The 12,731-nt window shown below is 57.5% G+C and overlaps 2 protein-coding genes across 4 annotated transcripts in view; one reads left to right on the forward strand and one right to left on the reverse strand.

Moving 5' to 3' along the window:
* The window catches only part of ZBTB17 (zinc finger and BTB domain containing 17), a 35,528-nt gene extending 27,938 nt beyond the window's left edge, over positions 1-7,590 (forward strand). For both annotated transcript variants that reach the window (XM_023193506.1, XM_023193505.1), the window contains 14 exons: positions 846-1,052; positions 2,216-2,404; positions 3,102-3,242; positions 3,558-3,683; positions 4,247-4,515; positions 4,609-4,751; positions 4,848-5,148; positions 5,551-5,638; positions 5,731-5,847; positions 5,927-6,047; positions 6,255-6,385; positions 6,718-6,927; positions 7,036-7,125; positions 7,204-7,590. In XM_023193506.1, the coding sequence (XP_023049274.1) occupies positions 848-1,052; positions 2,216-2,404; positions 3,102-3,242; positions 3,558-3,683; positions 4,247-4,515; positions 4,609-4,751; positions 4,848-5,148; positions 5,551-5,638; positions 5,731-5,847; positions 5,927-6,047; positions 6,255-6,385; positions 6,718-6,927; positions 7,036-7,125; positions 7,204-7,487 (2,415 nt within the window). In that variant the 5' untranslated portion in view covers positions 846-847 and the 3' untranslated portion in view covers positions 7,488-7,590. The remainder of the gene's footprint in view (positions 1-845; positions 1,053-2,215; positions 2,405-3,101; positions 3,243-3,557; positions 3,684-4,246; positions 4,516-4,608; positions 4,752-4,847; positions 5,149-5,550; positions 5,639-5,730; positions 5,848-5,926; positions 6,048-6,254; positions 6,386-6,717; positions 6,928-7,035; positions 7,126-7,203) is intronic.
* A 1,381-nt stretch (positions 7,591-8,971) lies between these two features.
* SPEN (spen family transcriptional repressor) overlaps positions 8,972-12,731 on the reverse strand; it is a 100,665-nt gene continuing 96,905 nt past the window's right edge. Inside the window, exons 12-15 of one of the 2 annotated variants that reach the window (XM_023193503.2) lie at positions 11,796-12,305; positions 11,435-11,629; positions 10,572-10,730; positions 8,972-10,135 (exon numbers count right to left, since the gene is read on the reverse strand). In XM_023193503.2, the coding sequence (XP_023049271.1) occupies positions 10,004-10,135; positions 10,572-10,730; positions 11,435-11,629; positions 11,796-12,305 (996 nt within the window). In that variant the 3' untranslated portion in view covers positions 8,972-10,003. The remainder of the gene's footprint in view (positions 10,136-10,571; positions 10,731-11,434; positions 11,630-11,795; positions 12,306-12,731) is intronic. The other variant, XM_023193504.2, reaches the window with a different exon arrangement.

Genomic DNA, 12,731 nt, shown 5'->3' on the forward strand with positions numbered 1-12,731 from the left:
GGGAGGGAGAGCTGTTTTAGATAGTTACTTAGTCACAGCTTGTGTGGTTCAAGACTGCTCGGCACCAGGCCATGGAATTTTCCTGAGCATTTTCACTTGTGGGATTTCCAGGCATTAAGTGAGGCCCTCGACAGAGAAGTTGTGGCCAGGTCAGCAGCTCTTGGTGTCAGGATTTAAGTTGTTTCTCCTGGGATGGCCACCAGGACACAGGTTTCTAGAGTCAGAAGACTGCAACTCTAGGTAGTTCCCATGAGTCGGAAAGAGAGGGAGAGCTAGGCTTTGGCGGGGGGATGGGGTATGCGCAGAGCCTGAGAGGGGCCAAGTTCTGCAACGCTGGCTGATGAAACACCGTCTTGTCTTCACCTGTCCATGAGAGAATGAGAAAAATAACAAGATAGGAAAGTTTTCTTAAAGAAAACAATTGAAACATCTGTCCTTTATTCTGAGATTGTCATGCATTCTTTTTGTAACAAACGTTAAAGTGACCATGTCTTTTCATTTTTGAAATGATGACACATTTCAGTGTTCTGTGTTTGTTCCCTTTTTTGACTTTTTCATGTGATTACCAGGCTGGATACAGAGGCGGCTGCCTCGTGTTGGTGCCCCAATGCTTTTTGGTTTGGGCCACTTTTCCTGGCCAGTAAACCCAGGAATCCAGGAACCACCAGTTGGTTGAGTTGGGTTTGCAGGGGGTATCTGGAGTGAATTGCCCTTTTGTGGCAGAAATGCCCTCACTTGTTTTAATTCTGTCTTCTCCGTGATGCTTGTCTGGGAGTTTGGGAATGACTGAGTGTGTCTGAGGTCCTTTCTCCATGCTAACCCCAACGCCCTTTGGCTTTCTGCAGCCATGGACTTTCCCCAGCACAGCCAGCACGTCTTGGAACAGCTGAACCAGCAGCGGCAGCTGGGGCTTCTCTGTGACTGCACCTTTGTGGTGGACGGTGTTCACTTTAAGGCTCATAAAGCAGTGCTGGCGGCCTGCAGCGAGTACTTCAAAATGCTCTTTGTGGACCAGAAGGACGTGGTGCACCTGGACATCAGTAACGCGGCAGGTACCCCTTCAGGGCTGGGGCTGAGCTTGCTGAGGGCCAGAAGCTATGGCTGGCCCTGTGCCATGCTAGGCCCTCCAGGGGCAGCATCTGCAGGCTGTGGGATGCAACAGGCCTCCCGCACAGGCTTCAGGCCATGAGCATGTCAGTACTAAGTTCCTCCCACCTTTCGGGGACGTGTCTTGATTGGGAGTGGAGTGGTAAGGGGAGAACTGGCAGGAAAGGCTCATGATGAGCTCTAGGCCGCAGTGAACACAGGAAAAGCCTCATTGGGAAGGGCAGAGAGCAGGCAGACTCTATGCCCTCTGGCCCCTTTCCATGGGAGAGTCAGTCCTGAAGCATCTACCCCAGTGCTAACTAGAAGTGTGGGGAGAGGTGATGGGGAGGGCCTAGGGGCTGGGAGCAGTGTCAGGAAGACTTTGGGGTTGTGGAAGGAACTGGTCCTGGATTCGGACTCCCAGCCCAGACTGGCATGACATGCCGTGAGAAGGTATTATTCTCCCATTTTATAGATGTGGAAACTGAGATCCAAAGAGGTCAGTGACCGGCCTGGAGGTCAGTCAGATACAGAGTTGGTAGCAGAGCACTGATGAAAGTCAGGTTGGAGTGTCCTCTGCTGGTAAAGTGTAGCGGCCAAGTAGAGGGTGTGGAGGGCAGGTGTTCACACCATCTCTCCCTGATGCGGGGTGGGCATTCACACCTCTGTCCCCGTCCAGGGCAGGCATTCACACTCTGTCCTCCGTGCAGAGTGGGCGTTTATACCCCCGTCCTCTGTGCAGGGTGCATATTCACACCTCCTTTTCTCCATGCACGGGTGGCATTCACAGCCCATCCTCCTCCATGCAGGGTGGACAGTCGCACCTTCTGTTCCCTGTGCAGTGCGGGCATTCACACCTCCTGTCCTCTGTGCAGGGCAGGTGTTCACACCTGTCCTCTGTGCAGGGCGGGCATTGAGACCCTCAGTGAGCACTTCTTTTCAAGGGCTATTGGCAGTGCTGAGATCCTCCAGGTTACCTGCCTCCTCCCCACACAGGAGATGGGGCGATGCAGGCTTGCCACTCAGCTGTTCCTAAATCCCTGCGTCCTGCTGCTGGGTGGAGTGGTGGGGCAGGCTGCCAGTGCCGGATCTTGAGGTGGGTCTCTGACAGCTGTCCTGTCCTCGGCAGGCCTGGGGCAGGTGCTGGAGTTTATGTACACGGCCAAGCTGAGCCTGAGCCCTGAGAACGTGGATGATGTGCTGGCCGTGGCCACCTTCCTCCAAATGCAGGACATCATCACAGCCTGCCATGCCCTCAAGTCACTTGCTGAGCCGGCTACCAGCCCTGGGGGAAATGCGGAGGCCTTGGCCACAGAAGGTGGGTTATTGGCAGCTGCTCCCAAGCAGATGGCCAGAGACCTTGGCTCTTGACGTGAGCTCTGCCTCTGACTTTCTGGGTCTCAGTTTCCTCATCTGGCCCTGACTCGGTTGTGGGTGCTGGCGAGAGTTTGCCTCAGGTCTGAGGGTGGCCTCTCTGCCTGCCTTTCCCCTGCAGAGCACCCGGGAGCCGTGCCTGGTTCAGTGCCTTTGCACATGGGTTCCCCTGCAGAGCACCTGGGAGCCGTGCCTGGTTCAGTGCCTTTGCACATGGGCAGGGTTTGCTCCTAAACCCTCCTGTGGGTCTGTTCTCCTGAGCCCCTCCTTCCACTCCCCTTAGCTGCTAAGATAAAGACCTCAGATGCCCACTGTGGGCCAGGTGCCTTGCTGTAGACTTCCAGAGGCCGCATTCCTCCCTTTCCTAGTGCTGACCTCTGATCAGCTCCGTTAGTGCACACATGAGGTCTGCATATCCCACACAAGCAGGAACCATCACTGTTGTATTCCCACTGCCCAGCCATCAGCTGGCATGGAGTGGGTGCGCTGTGAATAATTTGGTGAATGAACAAATCAGCAAACCACTACTTAGAGGTACCCTAGGGAGGACGAGGAAGACCTAGCAAGTTCTGGGCCACCTCATACCTCCAAATGGCGGGCACTTGATGGGAAACGGCAGGTCTGCCCTGTACCATCTCCAGGAGGGGACAAGAGAGCTAAAGAGGAGAAGGCGGCCACCAGCACGCTGAGCAGGCTGGAGCAGGCAGGACGCAGCGCACCCACAGGCCCCAGCAGGGACCTCAAGGAGGAGCGTGGCGGTCAGGCCCAGAGCACAGCCAGCGGTGAGTCAGATGCGAAGGACCCAGCTAGCTGCCCTGTCACCTCCCAGCGGCCTGGGCTGGGAGTAGTGAGGGCTGCCTTGGGGCAGGTGGCATGGGCACCTGCACCTCTTGAGCTTGTGTGTTACCCAGAATGACCTATTATGTGTCCCAGGGGGTCTGTTTCAGACAGAGCAGACACAACAGCCTCAGCTAGGGGTGTGCTGGGGCCTCCCCTCCTGGGCCATATACAGCCACCACCAGCTGGCTGGTCCAGGAAAGGTATCCGATCCCTGGGGAGAGGGTAGCAATCCAGTCTCCGGTGCTTCCCCCACCCAGGTGCAGAGCAGACAGAGAAAGCCGATGCACCCCGGGAGCCGCCGCCTGCGGAGCTCAAGCCAGACCCCACTAGTGGCATGGCTGCCGCAGAAGCTGAGGCTGCTTTGTCCGAGAGCTCGGAGCAAGGTAGCCCCGCCCAGCCAGGACCAGGCCCTCCCTGGGGCATCCTCCCAGGGCCCTGCCTCCACTGCGCACTGGGGCCTCCCTCTCTCCTCCTGCCTCCAGCCAGTCCCACTTGGAGTCACCATGCACTTCAGCTTTGGGACACCTCGGTCTTCGCATGTTCTTGAGTCTCGAGGTCGTTCCTTGGCTGACCATGCTAGCCGTGTATCTGTGAGCGCAGGCACGTCCTTCAAAGGCCTGGAGCTTCTGCTGCTTCCCAGCTTTGAGCACCGTGCAGGGGTGCCTTCCCACCCACAGCAACCCTCCAGTGCCTGCTGGCCGACAGCACCCACCCCAGCTGGCTGAGCCCCTACCTGCATCCGCCAGGCAGCAAATACCCAGTTCACAGGCCCCCCGGGGGCTTTCCTTGGCCAGTGCTGGGGCCATTTACTGTCCCTTCCACATGTTGCCGGTGCCCGTGACAGGCGCTCAGGCAGAGAGGGCTGTGTGTGGGGTCCAGACCCAGGCCTGGCTGCGAGGTCCCCGCGCCCTCTGAGGCGCCTCCGTGCTTGCCTTTCTCTCCGCAGAAATGGAGGTGGAGCCCGCCCGGAAAGGGGAAGAGGAGCAAGAGGAGCAAGAGGAGCAAGAGGAGGAGGGCGCAGGGCCAGCTGAGGTCAAGGAGGAGGGTCCCCAGCTGGAGAACGGAGAGGCCCCCGAGGAGAACGAGAACGAGGAGTCAGCGGGCACAGACTCGGGGCAGGAGCTCGGCGCCGAGGCCCGGGGCCTGCTGCGCTCAGGCACCTACGGTGATCGCACGGAGTCCAAGGCCTATGGCTCCGTCATCCACAAGTGCGAGGTGCGGGAGAGTGTGGCCAGCCCTCCCTGCCAGCCTCCCTCCGGCCTCCCACCGGCTGCCCCCTCACACCCCGCTTCCCTGCTGCACCCGCAGGACTGTGGGAAGGAGTTCACGCACACGGGGAACTTCAAGCGGCACATCCGCATCCACACGGGGGAGAAGCCCTTCTCGTGCCGTGAGTGCAGCAAGGCCTTTTCCGACCCGGCGGCCTGCAAGGCCCATGAGAAGACGCACAGGTACTGCCCCAGGCCGGCCTCCTGACCAGGCCTCTGCCAGGCCCGGTCTTCCACGCCCCAGCGAGCCCTGCCTCCTGTCGCCTTCTGGCCCTGCAGCCCTCTGAAGCCCTACGGCTGCGAGGAGTGCGGGAAGAGCTACCGCCTCATCAGCCTGCTCAACCTGCACAAGAAGCGGCACTCGGGCGAGGCGCGCTACCGCTGCGAGGACTGCGGCAAGCTCTTCACCACCTCGGGCAACCTCAAGCGCCACCAGCTGGTGCACAGCGGCGAGAAGCCCTACCAGTGCGACTACTGCGGCCGCTCCTTCTCCGACCCCACTTCCAAGATGCGCCACCTGGAGACCCACGACACGGACAAGGAGCACAAGTGCCCACACTGCGACAAGAAGTTCAACCAGGTGTGTGGACCCCTCCCGGAACCAGCGCCTGGGAGCCCCGGTGGTCGCAGCCGCATGCATGCCACGTGGTGGGGCGGTGGTGGGGAGCACAGGCCCGCCTCCAGGAGCTCATCAGCCTGTTCACCCAGGAAACAGGCCCAGCGAGAGCCACTCCCGCGGGGGAGCTCCCGGCTGCTCTGTGGAGGGCAGGTCGAGTCAGGGCGGGGTTTGGTTCTGAAAAAGTGGGGTGGGGCGGCTTACCTCTCACCACTGGGACCTGGGACCTCTCCTAACCCAGGAGAGATGGAGCCCTCCACGGACCCTGGCAAGACTGAGTCGATTGCTTCTTTGTGGGAGGGGCAGGTGAGGGGGCCCGGGGCCGAGCTCTGTGGGGTGGCCCCCCTGACCCCTCCCTGGGCACAGGTAGGGAACCTGAAGGCCCACCTGAAGATCCACATCGCTGACGGGCCCCTCAAGTGCCGAGAGTGTGGGAAGCAGTTCACCACCTCAGGTAGGGCCAGGGCTGCCCTGGCTGCCCTCACACCCCTGCTCCTCGGCCACCGGTGGTGCCCCACGCCAGGTTCGCCCTCGGTCTCGCCACAGGGAACCTGAAGCGGCACCTTCGGATCCACAGCGGGGAGAAGCCCTACGTGTGTATCCACTGCCAGCGACAGTTTGCAGACCCCGGCGCTCTGCAGCGGCATGTCCGCATTCACACAGGTGGGTGGTGAGCAGCCATGCCCAGGGCTGGGAGGTCACGGGGAGGAGCAGGCACCAACAGCTTCTGCCCGGTCCCCAGGTGAGAAGCCGTGCCAGTGTGTGATGTGCGGTAAGGCCTTCACCCAGGCCAGCTCTCTCATCGCCCACGTACGCCAGCACACCGGGGAGAAGCCCTACGTATGCGAGCGCTGCGGCAAGAGGTCCTGCCCCCTCTCCCCCACACCCATTGCCCAGGCACCCCACAGTGAGGGGGCTCAGAAGACACACTGGGGGCTTGGCTGGGGACTTGCGCTAACTGCTGCCCACGCCCCAGGCTCTGGTCCCAGGGGTCCTTTTCAGTCTAGAGGGTGAGGCGGGAGACCCAGGTTGGGGCAGTTCCATGCGAGTCCCTCCCTGTGGCCCCACAGATTTGTCCAGTCCAGCCAGCTGGCCAATCATATTCGCCACCATGACAACATCCGTCCACACAAGTGCAGCGTGTGCAGCAAGGCCTTCGTGAATGTGGGGGACCTGTCCAAGCACATCATCATCCACACTGGTGAGCTGTGGCCTCCGCCATGCCTGTTCCTTCCCAGCCCCTGCTGCCAGGTGGGGAGCAGCGGGAAGGAAGGGACTCCCAGACCCCAGCCTCGGGTGCTAGCTCTTGCAGCAGGTGGCCTTGAAGGCAGTTCCGTTCAAACGAGGACCCCATTTTCCTAGAGCTTCCAGAGGTGCCAGTGTCACTAGAGGTACCTGTGCAGCTCTGGTGGCTGCCCCAGAGCACCTCCTGCTGTAAAAGACAGGCTTGCTGAGCAAATGAGTTATTGAGGGCCTCCCACCCCACCCCTGTGGCCCCTTCCCCAAACGCGAGAGAGAACCTTGCTCCCCCAGGAGAGAAGCCTTACCTGTGTGATAAGTGCGGGCGTGGCTTCAACCGGGTAGACAACCTGCGCTCCCACGTGAAGACGGTGCATCAGGGCAAGGCAGGCATCAAGATCCTGGAGCCCGAGGAGGGCAGTGAGGTCAGCGTGGTCACTGTGGATGACATGGTCACGCTGGCCACTGAGGCACTGGCAGCGACAGCCGTCACTCAGCTCACAGGTGCGGGCTGTGGGCAGCAGAGGGAAGTCACAGGCAGCTTGCTGCCAGGGTGGCGATGATGGGGCAGTGCCCGTGCCTCCACCTGAGGCCCTGCGACTCTGCCCGCAGTGGTGCCGGTGGGAGCTGCAGTGACAGCCGATGAGACGGAAGTCCTGAAGGCCGAGATCAGCAAAGCTGTGAAGCAGGTGCAGGAGGAAGGTGAGGGGGGCCACCCGGGGGTGAATGTGGGCAGAGCCCGGGGTTCTTCCCACTCTGACTGCTGTCCCACCTCCACAGACCCCAACACTCACATCCTCTATGCCTGTGACTCCTGTGGGGACAAGTTTCTGGATGCCAACAGCCTGGCTCAGCACGTGCGAATCCACACAGCCCAAGCACTGGTCATGTTCCAGACAGATGCGGACTTCTACCAGCAGTATGGGCCAGGTGGCACGTGGCCTGCCGGGCAGGTGCTGCAGGCTGGGGAGCTGGTCTTCCGCCCTCGGGATGGGGCTGAGGGCCAGCCCGCACTGGCAGAGACGTCCCCTACAGCTCCTGAATGTCCGCCGCCTGCCGAGTGAGCTGGCGGCCCTTCTCCTGACTGTTTATTTAAGGATGGGTGGCACCCTGGAACCGGGAAGGGTGGCCTCTTCCCTAGAGAGAATAAATTGGATTATTTTCTAATGCTGCCTATAGGTCCCTGCGGGGTGGGTGGGGAGCTGGCAGCTAGAACTGATGCCACAGAAAGGCTGTACCACCCAGGGACCAGCCTTCCTGGGAAAGTCAGCCCATCCCTCTTGCTGAATGCAACTACAACCAGAGCCAGGCTGGCTGCTTTGCCCCAAGTTGAGGAGTGGGCAGTACACTCGGGCTGGAGAGACCTCGGCACCATGTGCCCCATGCCCTCATCCCATCTTGTTTGGAGGCTTCTCACCTGCTCATCTTTACAGCCTGGCCTCCCCTCGCCCCACAGCTATGACCCTGCTCCCCTTCTGCCCAGGTTGGGGAGAGGTTGGGAAGTTGGGGAAGGGACCAGTAGGGGTGGCCACCAACTGCTTACCAGGGCACAGGCAACCCAGAGCAAGCCTGGCTTACAGGCCACTGCTGCCAGGCTTGGCTCAGGGGTCCTTCCAGCGAGAGTGGCCAGGTAGGCCAAGGAGAGTGCCAGGCCCAGGCCACTGCCCTGGCTCTGATGGGCCTAGGGGAGCAGATGGATGCCACACTTGCTTCAGGGTTACCTGGCCTGAGGACTAAGGCCAAGCCAGTGCCATCATCTTTTGGGAAGGTTCAAAAGATGGCATCTCTGCCACCAGGCTGGGGGCCCAGAGGGACAGGAAGGAGCAGCCAGGGGCTTTGATGGGGCGGAGGGAGCTGGTGGAGCAGCTTTCTCACTCCTGTCAGCAAGGAGTCAGGAGGTACCATCTCGACTCACTGCCTGCAGTTGGCCCCGGCACCTGTGGTCCACCGTTCAGAGGGGGATACTGTCTTCTCAACACCAGGACAGGCCCATTTGTAGGAGCCCATTGGTGTTGCAAGTGAGACCACCAACTTTGTAGTCCCCATGTCCCTGCCCCAACTCCACAGCTTGTAGAGGATCCAGCTGCAGGGGAGGCCCGTCCACAACTCCCATCCTTCTGTCTAGAGGCAGATACAGGATCATATGAGTCCCAAGGGGCCCCAGCAGGCCAGTGCCTCTGCAGGAGCCAGCCTGTTTCACACTGGGAGAAGGGAAGAGGGGGCAAGAGACAAGAAACCAAAGCTTGCTAAGATGTTTCTGAGATGGCATGGGGTGCGGTTATATTCTGTATCAAAACTGGAAGTGCCTTCCACATTACCTAAGAACCAGTTAGGACCTGTGAGAAATGGTTCAGTGTCCGTGACAAAAATCTCCTTTGTACAAGATAAAATTATCCTTGGGGAGGAGTGACTAGGAGGCAGAAGGGAAATAGTTCCCATGTACAGACTTGGCATGGGGAGCAAAAGCGTGATAAGGGCTGACTGTTCCCATAAGCCAAGGACCCATGGTTCGTCCTCCCACCCAAGTGACAATCACATTCACACTTGGTGTGTTTTATATTTTTTAATAAAGTCTGTAATCCAATGGACACACAAAACAAAACTGCGCTGAGAAAAACAGTTTCATAAATTAATAAGTGTTAGGAAGTTGTTGGGGAAGAGGTCAAGGTAATAGGAAGAGGGGTTAGCCAGTCTTTTTGTACAGGTGCCATGTGACACTTCCACATCGCGGGAGCAGGACCCGTGCTGTACCGAAGCGCACTTATACAAATGAGTGGGCAATACAAAGTCTGAATATGAAAATAAGATTTCCTCTGAAAACACATTTTTGGCACAGATTAAAAAAAATGTATGTCGGGGGATTTGATTTTTTAAGTCAGTATTATATATATTTATATATATTATATATTTATATATACACACATCCCAAGTTCTGCATATCCCACCAAGAGAAAACCTTTCTGTTTGCTCTTCAACTGTAAACTGTACATCCCGGTGAATCAAAGACGGTGGCAGCAGGAGAATTAAGGTGATGCATCCGAATGAGCAAGGGAGATGGGGGCGGACAAAAAAAACCCAATGAAATGTTCCTTGACCCCAAGGTCTCAGCAGAAGTTTGAAGTTCTTCCTGCGTTAGGAGTCCACGAAGTGTGTCTACACACACCGAGACATCCAGAGTGTCACAGCCTGTCTTCACTGGGCAAAAGTCCAAGTCACTAATTTAGTGCAAAGGCAGTTCTGTTTTCTTGTTTCTTAAAAACAAAAAAAAATTTTTTTCATTCCACTGCCCTGTTCCTTTTCTCCAAAAAGAGGAGAGAGAAACCCAGCCCCAGGGTGTCTGCGAGTCCATCGGTTGGTGATGTGTCCTTGGGCTAAAGCATCATGTAAACATACAAGGTAGCAGCACCACTCCCAGAGGAAGTCTGTCCGACTGAGCCGGGCGGCAGGACAGCGAGAGGCTGGCCGTCTGGCAGTGGAGTCTGTCCCCTTCGGCAGCTTCTTCCTCTGCTTGGCTGGGTTGTCCTTTGTTTTTACTGCAGAGCCCTGGGAAGATTCACTGAGGTGATAACCACTCAGTGGCTCACACGGAGGCAATGACAATCATGAGGTGGGGAGAGATGTTGGAGATGCTGGCAAGGAGGTCAGGGGCCAGGCGGGACAGGTGACTCTCAGAGAACTCACAAGGCGGGAAGATCTGCAGCACGTAGGCAGGCTGGAGACAGGATAGAGAGCAAAGTGGGACCCTCTCGACCCCCCACAACTCCATTTCCACTGGGGGGCCCTGAAGAGGCCCAGTGCTAACAGCCAGGCCAAGTCAGTCCCCAACCAGTAAATGTCCAGGACTACGTCCACTGGAAGACCTAGCAGGTGTCAGAAAACTACATACAGGAACCCCCTGGGGCCCTCTTCCCTATCTTTAAACTCATGGAAAACCTGTGTTCTCAGCGGTTCCCTGGGTTCTCTTCAGGATGGGTGATGGCGCCCCGCCCCATGTGCTCTATTGACTTCTGTCCAAAATGCCCCTTTACCCGCCTCTGGGAAGCTCTGCGGCCAGATCTAGTGGGTACCAGAAGAGTCAATCCACCTACCAACCCTGACCAGCCCCACCTGTGGGTGTATATGTGAAGGAAGGACACAGGACAACCGACCTGATTGGAGCCAGGATTGGGAACGTTGATGATCCCTGCCGCCTGCTTAGCCTGCAGGTAAGTGATGAAGGCAGCCTTGAGGGACTCGGTCTGGCTCACAACATCCTCTTGGTCGCGGCCACAGGGCAGAGCCAGCAGCAGACAGTAATCTGTCTCCACCTGAGGCAGAGGTCAGCCGCCAGTGAGCAGGGGCCTCTTAGTCAAACAGCAGCCCATATCCAACCCATGGTATCAGGTCCACAAAAACCCCCACCTCTGAGGTGACTTTAAAGTCTACCCTGATATTTGAATGAAAGAAAAAAAAAAAGCTTTTTCAACCTGAGAAAGCTGATTTAAAAAATAATAATTTTTAAAAACTGTTAAGCCTTGTTTCTGAGTCTAGAGGTACTTTACATCCCCCGCCCCAAGTAGAAGCATAGTGGACCCCTTCATTGCTCACTTCAGTAATACCGGCCAGGCACAGTGGCTCAGGCCTGTAATCCCAGCACTTTGGGAGGCTGAGGCAGCCAGATCACTTGAGGTCAGGAGTTCAAGACTGCCCTGGCCAACACGGTGAAATCCCATCTCTACTAAAAATACAAAAATTAGCTGAGTATGGTGGTGCCATGGTGGTGCATGCCTATAATCCCAGCTACTCAGGAGGCTGAGGCACAAGAATGGCTTCAACCCGGGAGGAAGAGGCTACAGTGAACAGAGATTGCGCCGCTGCACTCCAACTTGGGAGACAGAGTGAGACTCTGTTCCAACAACAACAATGAAGTTAACGCTTCCATGACAGATCAGGGAGATGGGCTGGCAGGGACTACCTACGTCTTCCCTCCCTGTAGGTGGGGCAGTTGCTCACCTGGGCCTGAGAGTCTTACCGTCATCCTTCGGGCAACCCCTTCCAGCTGCGATGCCTCCAGCCGCATCCTCTGGGCGATCCTTAGTGGGGGCCCTCCTTCAGAAAGGGGCAGGGACCGATGGGCCAGGACATTGTTGCCAGAGACGAAGTGGAGCTGCACAGCAGCTGTGTCATTCTTCAAGGCCAGCAGGCCCTGCCACACGATGGGGTACTTCTGCACACAGGGAAACAAACAGAAGTAAGCTCATGGCCGGAGGACTGAGCCACGCTGGACACAGCCAGAGGCTGTAGCTTGTGGGTCTGTTAACTAGGGCATCCTAGTACATTTGACATGGCATAAAATCTAGGGGCCAGGAAGGGCAGCCCCTGCTCATGCTTACCTTCAGAAGCTGAACCATATCCACAGGTCTCTGTGAAGTCAGGTGTGGAGAGGAATCTTGTTTAGGGGTTGGCTGGAATTCAGTGTGTGGCAGAACCAGTCCTGGTGGGGTGCTGGGGCCAGAGGTTGTTGGAACAAACAACGGCTGTTTTGGGGCAGTCTGAGCGGGAAGAGGGACTGGAAGGTCAGGCTTCATGGAGACAGACACAGGGGAGGGAAAGGAAGTCGGGCCTGTTTCCACTTGTGCCCTCTGAACCTGGGTGTGAGGCTCAGGCGGCCTGTTTGCAGGTCCAGCTGGGAGGCGAGGCTGCTCTACTCCCGTCTGAGTCCCCTTTGCCTCCTGGGACACTTGAGGCATCTTGCCGCTTGGTGGCTGGCCGGGCTGGCTGAGTTGGGAGGGCGGGCAGGGTGGTGCTGTCTGGGCAGGCTGTGTGGACTGCACAGGCTGGGCTGGCTGTGTGGACTGCACAGGCTGAGGGGGCTGCAGGGGCTCACCTTCAGGAGGAGGGCCCTGGGGTTGGGAAGGAAGGCAAAGGGACAGAGTTAGTCTGTTGTGCACAAGCCCCTGGGCCCAACAAATGACCCAAAGGGCCATAGCGAAAGGGTAAGATATGGCATCTCCCATTAAGTCAGGCCCACAGAAGGAGCCTGAATCAAAGGAGCTGCTCTCGGGGTTCCAGGTAAGGAGAGATCCCTGATTACCTGCCTCCCACCAACGCCACCCAGCAAGAGCTCCCTCCCCATATGGAGAGCTCCCCATGATGGAATCTAATTCTTTCATCTCAGGACTAAGAAAGCTCTTTAAACTCATGAAAAGATCAACATCTTTAGGAACTAGCTCACCAGTTCACTTGTACTCAACCACTATCTTTACCAAAAGGCAGATTTCTTTTTCTTTAAGTAGGGACAGGGTCTCACCATGTTGGCCAAGCTGGTC

Source organism: Piliocolobus tephrosceles, chromosome 1 (assembly GCF_002776525.5).
Source record: "Piliocolobus tephrosceles isolate RC106 chromosome 1, ASM277652v3, whole genome shotgun sequence".
Classification (NCBI taxonomy): Eukaryota; Metazoa; Chordata; class Mammalia; order Primates; family Cercopithecidae; genus Piliocolobus; species Piliocolobus tephrosceles.